Below are 19661 nucleotides of genomic sequence, written 5' to 3'. Positions count from 1 at the left end.
CTTGAAGGCAAGATGAGATGACCCAGAATCACAATCTATTACTTAACGTAGGCAGTACCAATCAATAGATCAATACAGCTGATGCTCCCATGACAGCTCTACAGCACTTGTAGATGCTTACTACACATAAGAAATGCATCTGCAAGAATCCTTTCCAAGCTCTTGCCAGCAGAACCTCCTTCGTCACCACAGACGCATCACTGCCTGTCACCTAGTGGGTGGTAACTTGTGCAAAGGAAACGCGTCAAGCTTGTAATTCTACAAGCACAAAGCTAATGAGATAACCTGCTCTCCACTATGCATGGTAATTAAGGAAACTAAGTTCATCAGAAACACAGACAAAATGCAAGCTATATATTAATCAGGATGCAATAATATAATCAGTCCAGTAATCTTTACAAAACTAGTAAAAAGCTTTCCACAGGAAACAAAACAGAATTTTCTAAGATGCTTTTTATATATGAGAAGAGGGATTTCAGCAATGCAGTGGCAGAGTAATCAAGAAACATATGACTTAGGCAGCTCGAAGTTGTTCATCCTACAATCCTTTATCCCCACAAAAAAGCTCCACCGTTGTCATAATCTAATATTTATTATGCTTGCTATGTAGATACACTTGGAAAATAACATGTATTTCAAATGTTTAAAATAGCATATATTTTAAATTTCTCTTCAACCACACAGCACAGAATGAAGAACTTCATTTTGTTTAATAAACAGCTGTTGCAATGTGTCAAGCCCATACCTGAGGCTACTAATTTATCTTATTTCAAAAGAGGAAAACAAACCAATAATTTTTCCTTAAAATATCTTAAGTCCTTTCTTCCACTACCAGCTCCTACATTCATTTAGTTTCCCAAACGTAATATTGCTTGTTCCAGTCTTATCTGGGATAGAATTTTCCAATACTCATAATTTCTTTACTAGATCTGATGCTATCTTGGTCACAACCACCATGTAAATTATCTGTCTTTCCCCTCCAAACACAGAACATCTCTGAATCCTTTCAGAGGCATTCTGACTCATTCTTCCCCTTTCTTTACTATTGCTTCCTCCCAAATGATGGAAATAAGAGTAATACATGTACCAACTTCTCACTGACCATTTACAGTGCAGCACAATTACACTCTGCTGATTCATTGTGACGAGAGATATTTACTCTTGCTGCTGACAATCCACATGTTTTCTAGCATCCCTGTCTGTCTGGATGGCAACACTGTGCACTGGGTGTCCCTCTGGTTGTCCTGGTTCTCTTGCTGCAGCTTTTCCCTTTTACAACTAGAAATCTCTGCTCCGAATAAAACAGTGAAGTACTAGAAGCTAACAGATTTTTATCTTAGAAATAACTTTCCTACTAAACCTGAAAAATGTTCAACTAGCACTTAGCAAGGAAATATTAATGGCCTGTTAGCAAAATAAGCAAGTAAATGGTTTCTTAGGTAAGGAGGAAAGGCACAACACTGAAAGACAATTATTTCTCATTCACAGATGCAGCCAGTCATTCATTAAGTCATGCAGCAAATCATTCCTTAATTTTATAACATTTATTAACACGCCCATATATTTGCCATCTGTAAGGGAAGTGTTTAGATATCAGGAAATCTTTATCAACAAAAAGATTGCCTTATTCTAACAAAATGGGAAACTTGTTACTATAAGAAAAATACTGTAGAAATTAACTTGAATGCTCTTATAGTTCCTATTTTTCCACTAACAAAAACTAATAATACTTTTTTTACTCTTCCAAAACCAACTAAGTAAACTCACAGCTACAACATTTGAGGCCACAAAACCATAGGAAGATACTGGAAATTTACAGCATTGCAATGGTTAATGCTAGTGAATCTAAGATATTAAAATTCCCACCTATCAGACCTCGTTGCTAATGTCCCTGCCCTCAAAGCAAAAGGGAACATATGCCTGCATCCCAGACACCCAGTTCATAGAGCTTCTTATCAACTCAAGCCAGAAATGACAATGAGTTCATACTAACACACCAATCTAAACCACCACAACCAACATGCAGATCTCTGTTTACTCTCACCATCTAGACACAGACAAGCAGATAGAAAGGCTAAACAGCTGCATACAGGCATCGGGAAAGAAAATTATGATCTTTAAACCACTGCAGCACTTTGCTCCCACACTCATAAATAATATTCTGTGTGTGCGTTTGACTTTGAGAAGTTAAAGTTTGTGAAAAGAGACACACTACAAGAACAGCACCCAAGCAACATACAGTAAAGCTGTATTACAGAGCAACTGAAATCACCATGACTTCCAAAATCCTCACTACCAAAGTTCCCCTTGCTCTCTAATGGATGAACTGTATCATGTAAAGCATCACAAATATCAACTGAAGTCCTGGGTGTACAAGGACATTTTATTCACATAAATTAATGTTTCAGTCAACACCAGCTCTATGATGGATAAAGAGAAGATCCAATTCTGCTGGGATGAGTTAAATTTCCCATAAGAAAAACAGGCCTGCATCTCATCTATACAGCAAAATCTAGCAAGTATAATGAAAGCCTAGGAGCATTTACCCTTAAAAAGAAGCACTTATTCTTCCAAAAAGTGGAAGAATAATACACATTCTAAGTTCAAGTTCATTCTAAGGCTTTCTAACATACAGAAGCCTGCTGAAATGCCAATAAAATCTAGACACTATATGAATATAAGCTACCAGCAAAGCATGGTTCATTCACAGCTGCTTTTCCATCCAATTATTTAAGTTGCTTCTACAGACTGAAAGCATTTACATGTTTTCTGTGATCTGTAGCACATACTGTATAAAAATAAACCCTTCTGGGATTGAATTAGAGGATACAGTGGTTCACTAAATTAACACTACTCCCCTCTTTTCTTTGTATGATTTTCTCCCCAAAACCATATCCCAGCACCCTGACTGTTCACTGTGTAGCACTTACTGTTGCTGGACTTGAGGTCACGGTGAATTATGGGAACAATTGCTTCCTCGTGCAGGTAGTTCATTCCCCTGGCAATCTGCACTGCCCAGTTCACCAGTATGTCAGGAGGTATCCTTTTACCAGACAACACCCTATTGAGCGATCCTCCGCGGGCAAACTCCATGATCAGGCAAAGATTGGGTTCCTTCAAACACACGCCCCTGAGGGCAATGATGTTGGGATGTTTTAACATTGCAAAGAGCTTGGCCTCTTGGCGGACATTCTCAATGGTCTGGCTGATGTCCTCATCAGGGTCATAGCGAGCTGCCTTGACAGCAACCTCATCTCCTATCCATACAGCTCGATACACTTTTCCGAAGCCCCCTATGCCAATGATTTCTTCCAGAACAAGCTCTGAGAAGTCGATCTCTAGGACTAGGAAAAGAGACAAAAAAAGATGTAAGCATTTATCAACTATGCAGTCTGTACATCAGCTGAAGGTCCATGCTGGCCGATCTCACCCCTGTCCTTGGAGGAAGGGCCAATTTTCACTCCAAAACAATACAAAGGAAAGCAGTGGGCCTTTCTGACAACCTTTTAGTGCCAAATAGTATGGTAAAACAGACCTTGCAGTGTCATAAAACTAGCATGAAGTACTCACTGTAAATAGTAAAACAATAGAATAGCCTTCTCTTACCACAGTTAAACCCTTTTAATACTGATGCCCCTGCCCCTACCCCCCTTAAGGATAAACTCTCAGTGACAGTACCAGACTCTGAAAATGAAAAACACACTCACCAACTCATTTTTGCTGCTTCACAATACAGTGCTTAATGTAAAATGGCTAAAACTCAACACAAAACGCATCTGCTTCTCCATTTGTCCCTTATTTGAATGTCTCTTGTTAAAGTGCCACAACAATCTTTTAGTCCTTTCCAAATTACATTTATTCCTCCACACCTCTCCAGGCTTTGCAGATTTGTTCCCCACAAGAGATCTGTAAACCAGTTCTGACATTACCAACAACAGTGTGACAAACAGATGGATCAAACCATATACTGAGTGTACAGAGCAAGCAATAAGAAAAACATGTCTTGATTAATCCATACTGCATTTTTGTTACAAAAACTTCGTACTCCCATACACTGACAGCTATACTTAACAGGATGACAAAAAATCTACAGATGCAGGTGTCTCAATTCAGCACACATATTGCACCTGGAGCAAAAGCAATGAGAAGATGTATCCTGTACAGCTGTACACTAAACACAGCTTATATGGGTGGCCAAAAGAACCCATTTATCACTGACTAATGCAGAATGAAAATTCCACATATTGACCCAAAAAAACATGTTAACACAGCTTAATTTACAGTAGTGGAATGCTACCACTGATGCTACTCTGTATGACATTTGCATGATTACCAATTACATTTACAATGACATTTTAAAAAGTTTAAAGGAAGAGTACCATAATGCAAGATTTGAACAAAAAAATCACCAAGTTTTTTAATACTTTCGTGCATTTGAAATGCCAACTCTAATATGGTTCCCCTGCTTTGTCTAGCAGAATGGAAATTAGCATGTAAGGGAGCAGGTTAGATCCCACTTAAATAAACTGCTCTCCTTACTCCAATCAAATGCCTTTCCTATGTATAAGTCTACAGTACAAGACTTTGTCACAAAACTGTATGGAGTTAATGCAAACTCTTCTGTCCACAGCTGCAGGCTTTTATTTTGTCTGAGCTCTACCTTTCCTGAACATGGTTTTTAGAAGTTGGCTTACTTTTTAAGTTAGTCAGCCTATGAGTTAGTTTAATAAGGATGCTTTTGCTGCCTTTCCTAATGTTCCATGAAGAAAACACTAACAGGAAACAAGATAGAAAATTGACCAAGAAAGTCTACCAGAAGGAGAAAAGGTCTCTTCCAGTTCAGAACACAAAGAGAATTTATTTTTTCTGATACTGTGAATATATATTTTGGGTAACACTCTGAGCTTCAAGGATTTGTGCAACAAAGAAGATTTCAGTCCTACAGTAGCAACCTTGGTGTTCAAATGCTTGAGACAGAGATTACTAGAAAACATGAAAGGAGTAGATTCTGACCAGAAACACTGCAATTTTAGAAAAAGACTGTAATGACAGTAACTCCAGATGTGAGACCACCCTGTCACTGAGAATACACAAAGAGTCACTCTTGTACTTCTCACTAGCAAAAGACCTAAAGAAATCAGGTGTTGAGTCATTTCTCTTCAGTCAATAGAATTTCAGCACTGCTAGAATCCTCACTTAACCGGCTCCTAGGGACAAGGTCAGTTAAAAGACTGGAAAGGAACAAACACGCACCCCACACCACCAGGGTGCCAGCTCCGGACAGACAGCGTTCAGGTGGTGTTCACAGCGGGTGTTCTGCTCGGGCATTTCACGGATTAAGAGGAGTCTACGAGGCGCCGAGCGAGCGGCCCGCCGGCCCGCAGGTGCTGAAGGGACAGCTCCGGCGGCAGCGGGGACGGGACGGGACGGGGACGGGCCAGCCCCGCGGGCAGCGCCCCGGCCTTCCCCCTCCACGCCCTCTTCCCTCCATCCGCTCCGATGTTGGGGAGAAGAGCGACAGGAAGGTGGCAGGCAGGAGAACAAGATGGACAAAGGAAACGGAAGGGCTGGAAAGCAGAACACTTCGTGTACCACCCATTTTTCATCAGGAAAAGCACACCCCTGCTGGAGGCACATATGGGGGTGGGATGTAAAACCGAGAGACTTCAGCTTCCACGTGAAATCCAATGCATGACATTGAACGTTCTTTTATCTGGAAGTACAACCTTAGCTTAGTTTGAAAATGTATACTTCTATAAGGCAATCTGGCCTTGGGTAGCTTGTTCATAAAAAACACTGATTTTTAAAAAATATTTTGTTTAGGGTTTTTAAAAGGCATTTTCTGCTGCATTAGTTTATTCATTCTCATAGTTTGAGTTATACAGGTACATTAGAGCACAAAAAACTTGTTTTCCTTCACATTTCTAAACACACTAACTCCAGTGTCATTTGGCAGATGTGTTGTACAGGACTGTACAGAATTTGAGAACTAAAGTGCTCTCATTCCTCTGTGGGCCGGTAAGGAATTACAGAGCCTGTACACCATGAACCAGTGGCCATGTTGACAACTGCAAAGAAGGTGCTGTTTAATCAGCCCTTATTAGACCATATGATTAAACTGTTTAATTCAGTCTAAAGTGTTTAAGAACCCACAGCACAGATGAGAGTCGCCCAAGTTGGCCTGCTCCAGACAGCTGCTACGGGCTACTTTTTATCATTCACAGTATCTTCACCAAGGCAAGATTCAAGCACACTACATGGATGGCTAAAATTACCAGCTAAACTAGGACACCTCTCAGTAGAAGCAGAATCTCTAGGAGTTATACTCCCAAATTTTCATTAAATATATAGATAAACTTTAGGAAAGCAAGTAAAAATAGGTTCTGTGCTAAGGTGCATGTCCAGAATGACACTTTGCATCACTCCTGCAAAACTGGACTTACTGGACTATGAAGTATTGAACAGTAGATGGTGATTCCTATTCCAAACAGCTATCAAACTAACATCATCAGCTCTAAAAGTGGATTGCATTCCTTGCAAAGGATTTACAATACTCAACTTGAAAATCCAATTCAACGGCAACCAACTCTGACCCCTGTCCAAACGGCATTGTTTTTTTTTTTTAAAGGCCCATACTCCTTAAGCATTATAAAAACCTCTGGAGATCAATAAATTCTACTTTGTCATGAACATATGGTTGGTGACTTGACAGAAGAGAAGTAGTGCAGTTCTGTAGGGGCATGGGAAGAGTAAGGCAAAGATGAAGGGACAAGGTACAACTCCACAACTGTTGGTGAGCTATCAGACCATAGAAGAGGCAGCCAGACAGGAGAATCCACAGTTACAAAGCCTGAACTTGAACACTCAACACAGGATGGGAGCTCAAGTTTGAAAAGTTCTATAGAAATGGCTCTCTTAAGTGTCTCAAAAGCAAAGCCTAATAAGCATTCATCACAGATTTTTCATGCGTGGAGAAAAAAATAACTTATCAGTGCTCTTGCAGCATGAAAGAAAGGAACAGCACCTAGTCCCTTCACAAGCCCAAGGGCAATGCTACAAATTACGGAGTTTTACCTAAATGCTTTCAAGAAGAATACAAAGTAAGAAAAAAACTATTAGTTGTACTCCTTAGAGATATGGCCTACATAGGACAAAGCATCTTTTCACTCTTACTTTCCAGAAAAACCTACTAGTCTGAAGATCTTTCTCTGCCCCTCCAAAAAAAAAGCATCCTTGCCTGAACTGTCAATGGTGATAGATAAACAGATCTAGAAAGTCATTCCACGTTGTTTCTCTTTCCACAATTGTACATAGTGACTAAAAAAAGTCGAGATGAAATAGCCCTATTCTCTGTCTCCAACAAAGGCTTCAAAACTGCACTGAAATTCAGGGAAACAAATCAATCCCTCAGTGCCTTCAGCGTCATAACATAGTCAAATGACCCTCAGACAGGCCTAGATATCCAAACGTGGATACAACTCATTCACAGGTATTTCAGGACAGAATTTGTAAGAGGGCAGAGGAACCTGGTAACACAAGTCAACTTAGGAATTTTTCAGTCAGAAATAATAAGCTTTTGGTTAGTAAGTATGATAATACTGAACAATTATTAGCAGTGAATCAACACTTCAGAAAACAACTGCTTCCCTCCCAGCAAACTTTCTTTAAGAATATTCTTCAAGGAAGAATGACCAGAGCCCTGGTGACTCCACCACTGCCCAGCCTCCAGGATTTTGTCGCTTGACGAAAATTGATCAGCCTCTGGAAACACAGGTCTTAACAATGGGAAACTGCTCCCGGCGTCGCCGAAACGCTGAAACACTGAGCCAAGCTCTGCCTTCCCGGGAGCAGCGCGCCAGCCAGGAAGACAGAAGGGCACTGGAGCAGCAGGAATACCTCCGCGGGTGGACAAGGGGAAACACCGGGGGCCTGGAGCGGCCCCAGGGCGGGGGGGCTGAGACGCCGGAGCTCCTCCGCTGACCGCCGAAGGCCATCGCAGGCCCCCTCACCCCGCCGCCGGCTGGGCCCGCGGCCTCCCACGGCCGCTCGCCACCGGGATGGGCCTTCCCTTCCCCTTCAGCGGCGGCACCGGCTTCCAACAGGACCCACGGAAGGGCCGGGCCAGTCGCACGGGGCCAGGTCCCTTCCCAGGGACATCGGGAGGACCGAGCCTCCCACCCAAGCTCGCGATAGGGGGCAGGACCGGGCCTGTCCCTGGCTCCCTCCCTCTCGGCGGAGCGGCCGCGCCGAGCCCCCCGCCCGGGCCCGGGCTCCCTTACGCTGTATGGCGGGGGGCGGCGGGTATCGGGCGCGCAGCTCCGGGCCGCCCCCCTGCACGCCGCTGCTCACGTAGTTGCTGGGGAAGATGCCGACGCGCTGGTCGATCTTGCCCGTCCACCAGCCCTCGTCGCCGGACACGTGCGAGTCCCGGGACAGCACCTGCACCACATCCCCTGGCCGCAGGCTCAGCTCGTCCTCGCCGCACGCCTCGTATTCGAAGACAGCGGTCCAGAGCGGTCCGTCGCCCGGCGGCTCCCCGCCGCCAGCGCCCTCCTGGCTGAGCTCGGTGAGGGGCTCCATGGCGAGGCTGCTCCATAGGGGGAGGCGCCCGCGGCAGCCGGGCGCTGCGGGGGGCGGCGGGGCCGGGACCGCCGCCTATTGTTCATGCGGCCCGGCGCCCGCCGGCACCAGGTGCTGCCGCCGCTGCCGGGACTTCCCGGCGCGGGGCTGCCTCAGCCCAGCGCGGGCAGGGGCGAGACCAGGCAGCGTGTTCCGTGGAGGAGCCGCCGCATCCCCCCCATCCGCCGCCTCCTCCGTGCCCGCCTCCGCCTCCTGCCGCCGCCGCCGCCGCACATCCCGGAGCCACCTGACTCTCTGGCAGCTTCGGCGGCGCGAGGGGTGGGCAGGGCAGGCCCCGCCCTCACGCCGCCATTGGCCGCCGCCGCCGCCCGTCAGCTCCGCCCTCACCTGATTGAGGACCCGCGCCCCCTTGGCCACGCCCCCTCCTCGCCCGGCCCCCGGCCCCGGAGTCGCGCACTCACCGGTGTACCCCCGATTGGCCCCCTCTCGGTCAGCTCTCGCTTCCCATTGGGCCGCGCGCTCCGAGCTCCGCCTTCCCTGCCGCCTCTCATTGGCTGGAGAAAGGGGCATGACACGGGCCAAGGGCGGGGTGGGTCGGCCCGAGGGCGGAGCCGTCGGGCGCCACCTGGTGGCGGACGAGGGCGGTGCACACCTGGGCCGGCCCCCGCCGCTCCCGGGCTCGGTGTCCCCCGCCCCGCGGGGACCGCCACTGCCCCCCCACGCGGGGACCGCCACTACCCCCCGCGGGGACCGCCACTGCCCCCCGCGGGCCCGGAGCGCGGGATCGGCCCGGCAACCCGATAGAGTCGCTTGTTTTCTGTTAGGCCATGGACTTCTATAACCCGTCCGAACTTAAGCACGGGTGTTAGATGGTTTCTGCGCGAGGTTATTGTGGTTGTATCACTGCTGAATGCCTTTGTTAAAAATTAACAGAATTTACTTCTCCCTCTTGCAATCAGCATGTAGCTGCTCGGTCCTGAACATCCAAATGCCTTCTCCCTGCTCCACAGCTTGTGGAGACACCAGATCTTGTCAATGGAATTTGTTTGCACTTGGTGATATTACTGGGAGATTTTCTTTGCATTTCACTCGTTTGTTTTTTTTTTTTTTTTTTTTAATCTTCATTTGAATTCCAGTGGTAAAACTGGAAATGAAAAAATGAGAAGCCCAAGGACTGTGACCACACCTGATGTCTTCACACATATATAAAATGCAGGGCTTCATTATTCTTCAGTATTTAGTAAATGCAATTACACAATTCTTCTCTGCAAGAAGTATTTTTAAAAATTCTCCATCCCCCAGTGAGACCTTTGGTTTGGTTTATGTATGGAGTAGCTCCTAGTAATTCCTTAATTTTGTGCATTGCGGTTTTGTCTATTTAACTATCCTTGCATTAGCACTATGCTGTAGCACCTTTATAGGGAGCCCCAGGGCTTAGGCTTTTAATAGAATTATGAAGATCTTAAGTGTAACATGCTCTGAGTTCATTCAAAATTCTTATCATTGTTTGTAAAATATTTGAAAATATTTGTAATTTTACTTAAATTTACTCTGGGAATACACCTTCTCTCAACTGAACCTTAGTAACAAGTATTGCAGAGAACACTACTGGGAACTACAATTATTCTATTTTCTGTCTTTTTTCTCCAAACTTCAGAGCCTTTGTTTCTCACAGAAGCCAAACAAACATGGTCTAGAAAGAACAGGTATATTAGTATCTTTATTTTACAAATAGAGACCAAAACATGTCTAGTTGAGGTCAGAACTAACATTTCACTGTGATGCATGCAAGACTTAGGCATGCTCCAGCACAAGTTTTCAATTGAATTTGTGTAAGAACTGAGCTTAGGTTTTCTCCTCTCTCTCCATTGCCTCTTGTCAGCAGGGGCAGAACTGAGGATGCATCCTCTCCACTATTCCTTTGTTACTTAAGGGTGTGTTTTCGCAATTAGTGTAAGCTTATCCAATACTACTCTGTTGCTGAAAGGGACTTTCCTGCCCCTTGTCACATGCTTGACCTGCTTTCCTGATTGCAACTGTAGTGACTGTGTGGCTGTGGAGTCATTTCAGCCCATTTATCTAGCTGAAAGCTAAGCCTCTGAGTAAAAGCAGCTAGTTTTCAATCAGCTTTTTAGGTTGATCTGACCTGCATTAGGACTGTACACACAGACATTAAAGCCAGCACAAGGAAGCAGAGCAGGTGAAAGGAACAGCCACCTGGCTTTTTCAGGAACATGCCATCTTTTGGTTACCTTGTCTTCATCATGAAGAGAAGGGTTAACAAATACCCGTATTCATGGTTTTGGAGTTCAAATAATAGGTTACTGTGATGGAATGTGAAAGACTGCTGTTAATATTCCTAGTTAAAGTAATAGCAGTTGCATACAATAATTTTCTGTCTAATTTATGTAGGAAAAAAAGTATTTATTCAATTCACACTGTGAGAAATTATAATGCTTTACATGAATACGGCACTTTAAATGTTGTAATATAAAAAAATGTGAGTGAGACATAAGAAAATAGAGGCTTCCTGTCTTTCAGCTGTTCTCCACTTATTTTGATCACTGCTATAGAGCACTGATAGGTTTAAAGTAGAGAGCTATATTACTGATGGTGAAGACTATGATAGGGAAAAAATTGCTACTGTGGAGGCTGAGGTTACCAGCTGTAGTGACCTGCCAAGACAGAACCCTGCCATCTTGTGGAATGCCTTGATATCAAAGTACACAGCTTTGCTTCTCAGAAGACACCTTCTTTTTCTTTTTTCTTTATTTTTTATTTCCCATAATTATATGTTTGTTTCTACAGAAGTGGTGTGACTGGCTCAGGAAGCCATTTGTGCCTGGAGTGCCCAGGGAAATACTCTGAAGAACCATCACAGGATTTTCCCACTCTCATAGACTTCTCTTGGCATCTTTTACCAGCCATGTCAGAGACTGGTTTCTGTATTAAAAGATCTGGCCAGATTGGGTAGGCTGTTCTTAACATCAAGGTAAATAGAACTGTCAGTAAATGTTAAATTCATATGCCAGTAACTGGCAAAAGGTAGATGAAAAGAACGTTAAAGACTGTCTGCATGCAGCCTTTGAAAGATGACATTTTAGCTTTGGCAAGATACAGACAGATTTTTGAAATGGTGCATGCCTTTCTGATGAACATATAGCCCAAGTGCTATATTCAAAGTTTTTTCTTATGCATTTTCTAAAAAGACTGTATCTGTTCCTGTTATTATTCAGCAGATCTGAATAATGAGAATTAGATTCTAGATAAAACAGATCCAGTTTCTAAAGTCTGTGTTTGAATACACACTATGCCTCTTAAAGTTTGGACATAGATTTTGCTATAATGTGTTTCAAAAGAAGATTCTAACCTGCAAAATGCAGATGATACTCTGAATTTAGTTCAAATTTTCTTCAAACTGAGAACTTTGAACCAAAGCTTTTAATTCAGGCTCATTTTTGCATCTACATTTTAAAAGTACCAACAAATTCTTAGATGTAAACAAAAAGGCCAGTCTATTCCCGGTCTTTTTTTTAAAGAAGCAATTGAAAGTATTCTGATTATTCAGTATCATTATTAATACAAATTTAGGATCATGATCTCAGCTTTTGTCCTGTGTTTTCTAGAGGGTTGTGCAGACTACCACTGGACTTAGCAGCTCTATAACTTATTAAAACTTGGCAGTCCATAGTTACAAATCTAACCAGATATCAAAATGTTGGCAGTCTAGTCTCCTAGTATCTGTGTTCTGTAAAGGAAAAATACTAGAATTGTATTAAAAAACAAAAGGAAGAGGAATGTCCAGAAAAAAAGGAAAGACTGTGGGCACAGTCCAACTACACTGCAGTACTAGAAGCATACTGCAATTCCAGCTATAGCTGCAATGACAGCACGTCTCTACCAGCACAGTAAGAAAATATAAAAGATTAAGGAGATGCCCCCTGGCACATCTTATTGCAGCTCACTCCTTTTACATCCTCTGGTAATTTATATTGCATATTAAATTAACACAGCACTCTCATTCGGCTTTTATACATTTCAGAGGATATACCACAGATCTGTCCCATGCCTATATCCCCAGATATAGCCACATATACCACTCTGGAGATCTCACTCCAGCAGCCAGATTTGTTTGATCAATTGCTGATAATTTCTACTCAAACAATGTAAGCTTTACTGACAAAAAGATTTTTCTATCATTAAAAATTGCCTCTCTACATGGCTGTAAAGCTGGACTGGGTTTTTTTCCCCCCACTTTAGAACAGTACTGCTTTTCTAAGATGACTTTAGTGTAGGTTTGTTCTTGACTTGATGAGGGGGAGAGAGGTAAGCCACTGGCAACAGAAGCTTTATGAACTGCTCTGTGCTAGCTAGGAGGCAGGCTGCAAATCTGGGTCTTGAGCATCTGAGTCAGTAAAGAGAGAACTCTACTCTGCCTCATAAAATATATATGCTAATCTCCCAGATGGCTATATGTTCTTTCTCCATAAAACAGATGACCTGGAAAAATAAAAGATAAAAACACTGGAGAGTGGGAATTCTGGGGCAAAATCTGGATGCTTGCAGTAGGTTTTACAGACAGACTTGGATTTTAAATTTAGTTTGGATCTGGTTTCATAACAAAATAGAGCAATGGCTATTATTATAGGTCACAGCATAATTTCACATGCAACATGAATCATTCATACATTTGCATCCCTCTAAGAAGAATATAACAAAGGAAAATTTTCAAGTGAGATTTCTGTCTGCACTAGAAGATATACACCTAACAGAAATAATGGTTAACTTTGGCTTAGTAATGATTAACATTTGCACCCTGTGTATTACCTCAATCCAAGCCAAACATACAGCTCTGGTTTGATTAGTCATAGACTGAGCTGCTGCTCCTGTAAGGGAATATCAGAACCATGCTGCCACACTGGCAACATTGTGCCACAGTTTCACAAATGTGTGGAACAAATATTTAACTTATTTGCAGAACTGTGATTAGTGCAATGCAAATGCTCTCACCAGGGTTCAGGAGAGACGCAACAGAAAACTTTTCAGGTTTCTGAAATCTTTATAGGAGCTGATAGCCTTGATCTTTGTTTTCATGTTTTACGTGAAAAATAAAGCAGCAGCAGACTACCCTGCAGTGTCATGGCCAGCATATAGTGCAGCACTCACTCAGAGCACTCAGAGCACTCTGAACTGCCTCCGGCACCTTGTCTCCCATCCAAGGCCTTCTGCCCATGCAAGGACCAAGTCTCCTTGTTTGTGAGGGCAAATGAGATTTTGTTTGAAAATAACAAAACCAAGAAGGAAAACAAGGTATTTTGTTTAGGTTTTAAGTTTGTCAAACAAAGCCTTTGGGACAGTTTTCAGATCACCAAAGCCACCCTTGAATAGCTTCAGAAAGACAACACAAAAAATGAGGCATCTGAGTTCAAACCATACAGATGCAAACTTCATTTCTAAACATACAGAAACACAACATTCATTAGATAACAGCATTCATATGCAAATCATAGCCTCATACCCAAATCATCACTCTGTGAAGTCTGTCATTATAAAGTTATGGATCTAGAATAGATAACCTTTTCGTTTGGAGTAGCATAATCCTTTTGTCGATTGAGGCTGATGTCTTTTTCCCCCTAATTTGTATTTACTGAGTTAACTTACTATTCAGAATAATAAACCTCAATCTAAAATAAGACCAACTAGGTCAGTGCAGTAGTAATTATCATAGAATTATATAATGGCTTGGGTTGGAAGAGACTTTAAAGATACTCTTGTTTCAACCCCCTTCCTTGTTCCAGCCCCCAAGGGTAGGGACATCTTTCACTAGACCAGATGACTCAGGGCCCCATCCAACCTGGTGCTGAACACTTCAAGGGATGGAGCAGCCACAGCTTTCCTGAGCAATCTGTTCCAGTTTGAGAATCCATGCCTAGTGCAGTACAACATTCCAGTATCTTACCACCTCACCTTCCTAGGAAATTCCCACTAAAGAATTTCTTCCTAATATCTAATCTAGACATACCCTTTGTCAGTTTAAAGCCATTACCCCTTGTCCTATGACTAGTTGCCCTTGTCAGTTGACCCTCTGCAGCTCTCCTGGAGCCCTCTTTATGTACAAGAAGGCTGCAATAAGGTCCACCCCCAGCCTCCTCTTCTCTCAGCCGTCGTCTTTGTAACTGGTTCTTGACACATTGTCTTGAGATAACAGGTGACATTTGCCTGCTGTTTTCTTTTATTTACAATTCCACTTGAAATCCTTAGCATAATTAGCTAGAGGAGCCTCTTTTGAAAAGCGGATGACTACTGGAACATTTTCTGTCTTGCTTTCCCCTTACAGTGTCTACTCTATACCTGGACTAAGCTCAGATATGATACTGTATCCATTCTATATTTCATAAGGCAACTGGAAGGAGATTTCCTCATACTTACATGAAAATAGACCGAAGTCTGTTTTGATCTTTTAGTTAAGTATGGGCAGAGAGACACATCATGTTTTTATTGTGGTGCCATCTCTCAGTACTGGCAGCACCAGATCCACAGACAGCTGGAGACGTGTACTGAGCAGGGATTTCATGTTACAGAGTCGAAGCCATGTCAAGAAGTCTACCTTTATAATCCAGAATTAATTTATGTTATCTCTTAACATTATTGTCTTTTTCACATTGGTGGTCTTAATTAGGGCTTGGTTGTGCATCAAGGCTCTGTACAGTTCACTGTACAGCAGAAGCTTTTCTAGGACAAGGGAAAGGTGATTCATAGAGTGAGCCTAGTCAGTTCAGTCCCGGACTACAGACTGGTCAGTGTCATTGAGTCTAATTGGTACCTGAGCTGTTTTCAAAAGATAACATAAACATAACTAACTTATGAAGGATACATGCCTTCTTCTTTCTCGTAGTGTCGGTATTTCCCCTTCTAATTATGCTGCTAAAAGAATAAGATTAGTTAGCGTATGAATGACAGAATTTCTGCACCTATATATTGCTTGACCATAACTCTTCCTGCTCCGCTGCCGGTAGGATCTAAAATTCTCCCGGTCCGGTGGTGGTGAAGCCCGCGGAGCCCTGCGGGGGGCGCCGGGAGTCCGCGGTCGCTCCCGCCGCCCGCAGCCACTGCGGCCGCTCCGCGCTTGAAAACGGAGGGATTCTCGTCCGGTCTATTTTTGGCCCTGCTGGAGCCTTGCGCCGTTTCCTCAGCGTTCAGAGCTCATTGTTTTTGTTCACTTAGATGAACCAATTGTAGTCTACATAGGACGCATTTGTTTTCCAGTTCCTCAAACCATTATTACCTTTTTCCTGTTCCTCTTGAGAAAATGGACTTTTGACACCATGCCAGGCTGCATTGCTGAATTCTCTTGCCTGTTTTAGGGTGAAATAATGATAAAGGCAGGCCCTTTTACTGAAAGGAAAAAAAAAACACAGAAAAAAAAAAGTGGAAGAAAACCTTAATGTGGGAAAAAAAGCAAGTTGCGTAATAGTGAAGAAATGCGGTAGAGTGAGTCATCCCGCTCATGAGCACTTCATCTGGTGAAGTTAGCACCATCCAGGAGGGAATTTGCCAGGCCCTACTTACATCCCACAACCAGTAAGCCTTGCCAGAGGTACAGCACTGAAAATAGAACCGTATCAAGTAATCCCCTAGCATATATGAGAAACCATATCACAGTTGTCTTCAGTCGAAGCATCAACTTTCCTTACCTTCGTTTTATTACAAATAACACCACCAGGCCCATCTAGGTCCACAAGGTAGTCTAGAATACTTAGGTCCACAGGCTCCCCTAAGCACCCATTTTTTCCTTGGAAGACCCCTTTTTATGGTCCATGCTTCATACTATTCTTATTATATTTTTCTCCAGCTTCACTCTCAAACAAGGTCTTTTATGCTCAGAAGGGGGTTCAGAACTGATTTCAGTTCTTTTCTGTTCTTTTCTCAGAACTGATTTCAGTTCTTTTCTGTTCTCCAGTTTATCTCTTTTAACATTCTGTGGATTTTAGGGCTGCCTTTACAATCCTAAGAGTGATGTAAGAGTGAGAGGAAAGAACGAAACATATGCATTTTGGATGTAATCTTGTTTCCTTTTCTTAAAAACTCTGCAGGAGGTAAGGCAGGTTAACTAACTTTCACTTGAGCTTCGTATAGTCTTAATTCAATTGTAGCTGTACATGCACATCTAGGATTTCTGTCTTTTTCCTCAGCTCTGCTAATGATGGATTCAGAGAATGTGACAGGCATTCAGATTTGTGCACTCAAAGACTGACTAATTCTCGGCTCACTTCTATACACTCTATTGTAGAGAGAGTGTTAGAAAGAAAGATGGCTCACAAACACAATGGCCATTGCAATCTCATTGGTGGGGAAAAGATGAGGTGTTACTATAAAAGATAAGATTTCAGTAATGAAATCTCTCCTTTTCCTAAGACTATACAAGGCCACACATGCAGAGTGTGCAGCCACTTCCTACTGAATTTCTTTGAAGGTCATTCTAGCTAATTGAATTTGATGGATTTTCTGGAGACATCAGTCCTCTTCCTTCTAAACATTTCTAGCCTGGAGCTGATATTCATCCATCAGTCCATTAAACTCAGTCCCTCATAATTTCTCTGTTGTATTTATGAGTAAATCTGACAATTTAATCACTTGTCTCAAAATTTTTGATATGATGAGGTACACAGAACCAGGAGATGAAATTAGCTAGTGAGAATAGCATCTGACAGAAGCTCCTACCAGGCCTGCCAGTCACACAGAAGTATTTTTGAGAAAGTATGTGTTGTTTAGATCAGTTCTAAGAAGTAAGGCAGAAGGGAGGCCAGTGAAAAGCTTGATAATTATAAGTTCTGAACTCTTTACTTGGAAGATTCAGATCCTAGGCACTTTCTGCATTGAAAGAAAAGCACAGATATGTACAGTTTTCCTGATGTCAGTAGAAGTAATAGTTGTGAATAAAGATGCTTTTCAATCTAGAACTTTCAAAATTACACCTGAAGCTTTAACTTTAAAAAATTCTAAAATGTTTTGCTTGTTTTCCATCATATGTGATTTAAAGATTTACAAGAAAGTATTTAGTTGCATTGCTACAAGCTAACTGTGAAAAAATTCAAAATGCAGTCCAAGAGTCAAATTACTTAAGCTACTTAATTCTCTTGTTACCACAGTGAAACTGTTTTCCTATGATTTATGTAATGCTCAATAGTGAATTAAATATTTGGAACATTTGTTCTACTGCAAAATATCTTTTTGTGGTTAAAATATTTTTTGTAACAAAACTTCTTCTTTTCATGTCACAGCACATGCTGAAACAATGGCAAAAAGATAAATCACTGCAAAACTAATTTTAGCTGCTGTAAATTTTGTAATGGGTTGTAATAGGGATGCTGTTACAGGATCCCTAATTTCTATAACATTTAGAACACGGTACATAACAGCTATAGGCATATGGCTTACAGATTTCTGACACAACCTTCATTGACATTTCTGGGTTCTGTAAGCAGCACAAAACAGAGTATAAGTCTCTCCAAAACAGTTGCTTACTCCACCCTTCCTTTGTTTCAAAGTGGTTTCTAATTTTTTTTGCCTTTAGAGTTATTTTTAATGTTAGATCATTTCCATTGTTTATCTCCAGAAAAAAAAAGTGTTTCCAGACCCTTTTGCAGTCACCACTGTTCTGGAAAGGCCTATGAAAAACTGAAGGTTATATGTTTCCTTGGCAGATGTTGTCAAAACTATACAACATCATCAACGTCCGACACCTATAACTAATTCCATTGCTTTCTAATAGTGACTACCACTGACTCTGCAGAAGCTGTGACAGTTTGTGCAGATGTTGTGTTCATATAAAACCTTACTCTAATGATTCAGGAGATCTTCATGCTGGATTTGCCTATGATTTACATCATGACCCAGAGCAGATTACTCTATTTGTAACCGCTTTAACATCTGTACAAAGCAATTAAGGATACCTCCTTTGCAGGTTGCTTTCATCCAGATGAAAAAAATTATATCCAACATGCATTAGTATCAGTGCCACTTAGCAGATAACTTTGAATTACAAAGAGTTCATCTATTTTTAAGTCCACTTTTCTTGGCTGCACATAGTTCTCTAATCAATCTGGTGCTACCGTGACATTGCTCATGATTAGTATCATCAGGCTTTACTTGTGTGGCAAAGTATTCTGATGTCAGACCTCATGGACACAAAGATAAATATAAAAAGTGAAACCCAGTCTGATGTGAGAAGAGGCTGAAGACTATCAGCTCATGCAGCTGAAAGCAGATGTGCATGAAAAATTACCCTGTCTCAGAACTGTGGTCTATCTACACCTGTGCCTGAACACATGGGTCTATATGTGCAGGTAAATCAATCCCTCTGTTCACAGGGATTGCCTCATTGGGTTACAGCAGAGAGCTGGCTGAGGGCAGAGCCTGCAAGGAGGGACAAGTCAAATGTGTGCAGGTGTTTCTCTACAGCTATGGGTTTCTTTTGCACTAAGAGCTTCCTCCCACAGCAGTTTAACATGGAAAGCTGTTTTTGGAGGTCGGCCAAAGACGGTTCCACATTGCATGGCTGTAACAAATATATTCAGCCAGCAAAAGAAGGAGAAGAGCTTTGTTACTGCTGTTTCTTTGATGAATACTTGTGCCATCTCCAACTGGCTGCCAAAGACCCTTTCTTTAGAGGCCATATGTCCTCTCTAAGAAAGCTCTCATCACACCTCCTTCAGGCTTCCACCATTCTGCTGTACTTATGCTCAATTTCATTTAGTTCATGAAGCAATGCAACTGTAGGATGATGCTTTCTTCAGCTTGTGCTCAGAGAAAACATGGCCTAGGGAAGACGAAACAATTGTCTAGGACAGCAAATGTTACTCCCTGGGTAGCTCATATGGATTTTCTTTCTACATAGCTCTTTAAAAGGTTGTTGGAACACAAGTTATTTTAGTTCTGCCATAAAGTGTCAGTGTTTTGGGGCACCCCCTCCCCCCCGATTAATAATTTTCACATTCTGAAGTCTGTCAACTATACCTCCAGGCACTGCCAATTCAAGCAAATACAAAAAAGAGTATTCACAACACCTCAGGACATGATTT

General features: G+C 42.5%; 1 protein-coding gene across 2 annotated transcripts in view; it reads right to left on the bottom strand.

The window, feature by feature from the left end:
- MAP3K9 (mitogen-activated protein kinase kinase kinase 9) overlaps window positions 1-8853 on the bottom strand; it is a 56475-nt gene extending 47622 nt beyond the window's left edge. For both annotated transcript variants that reach the window (XM_030239789.2, XM_030239790.2), the window contains exons 1-2: window positions 8280-8853; window positions 2931-3344 (exon numbers count right to left, since the gene is read on the bottom strand). In XM_030239789.2, the coding sequence (XP_030095649.1) occupies window positions 2931-3344; window positions 8280-8580 (715 nt within the window). In that variant the 5' untranslated portion in view covers window positions 8581-8853. The remainder of the gene's footprint in view (window positions 1-2930; window positions 3345-8279) is intronic.
- Window positions 8854-19661: the final 10808 nt, after the last annotated feature.

The sequence above is a fragment of the Serinus canaria genome, chromosome 5 (genome assembly GCF_022539315.1).
Source record: "Serinus canaria isolate serCan28SL12 chromosome 5, serCan2020, whole genome shotgun sequence".
NCBI lineage: Eukaryota > Metazoa > Chordata > Aves > Passeriformes > Fringillidae > Serinus > Serinus canaria.
The sequence above is the reverse complement of the archived record's forward strand: the minus strand, read 5'-3'. Positions and strand labels throughout refer to the sequence as shown.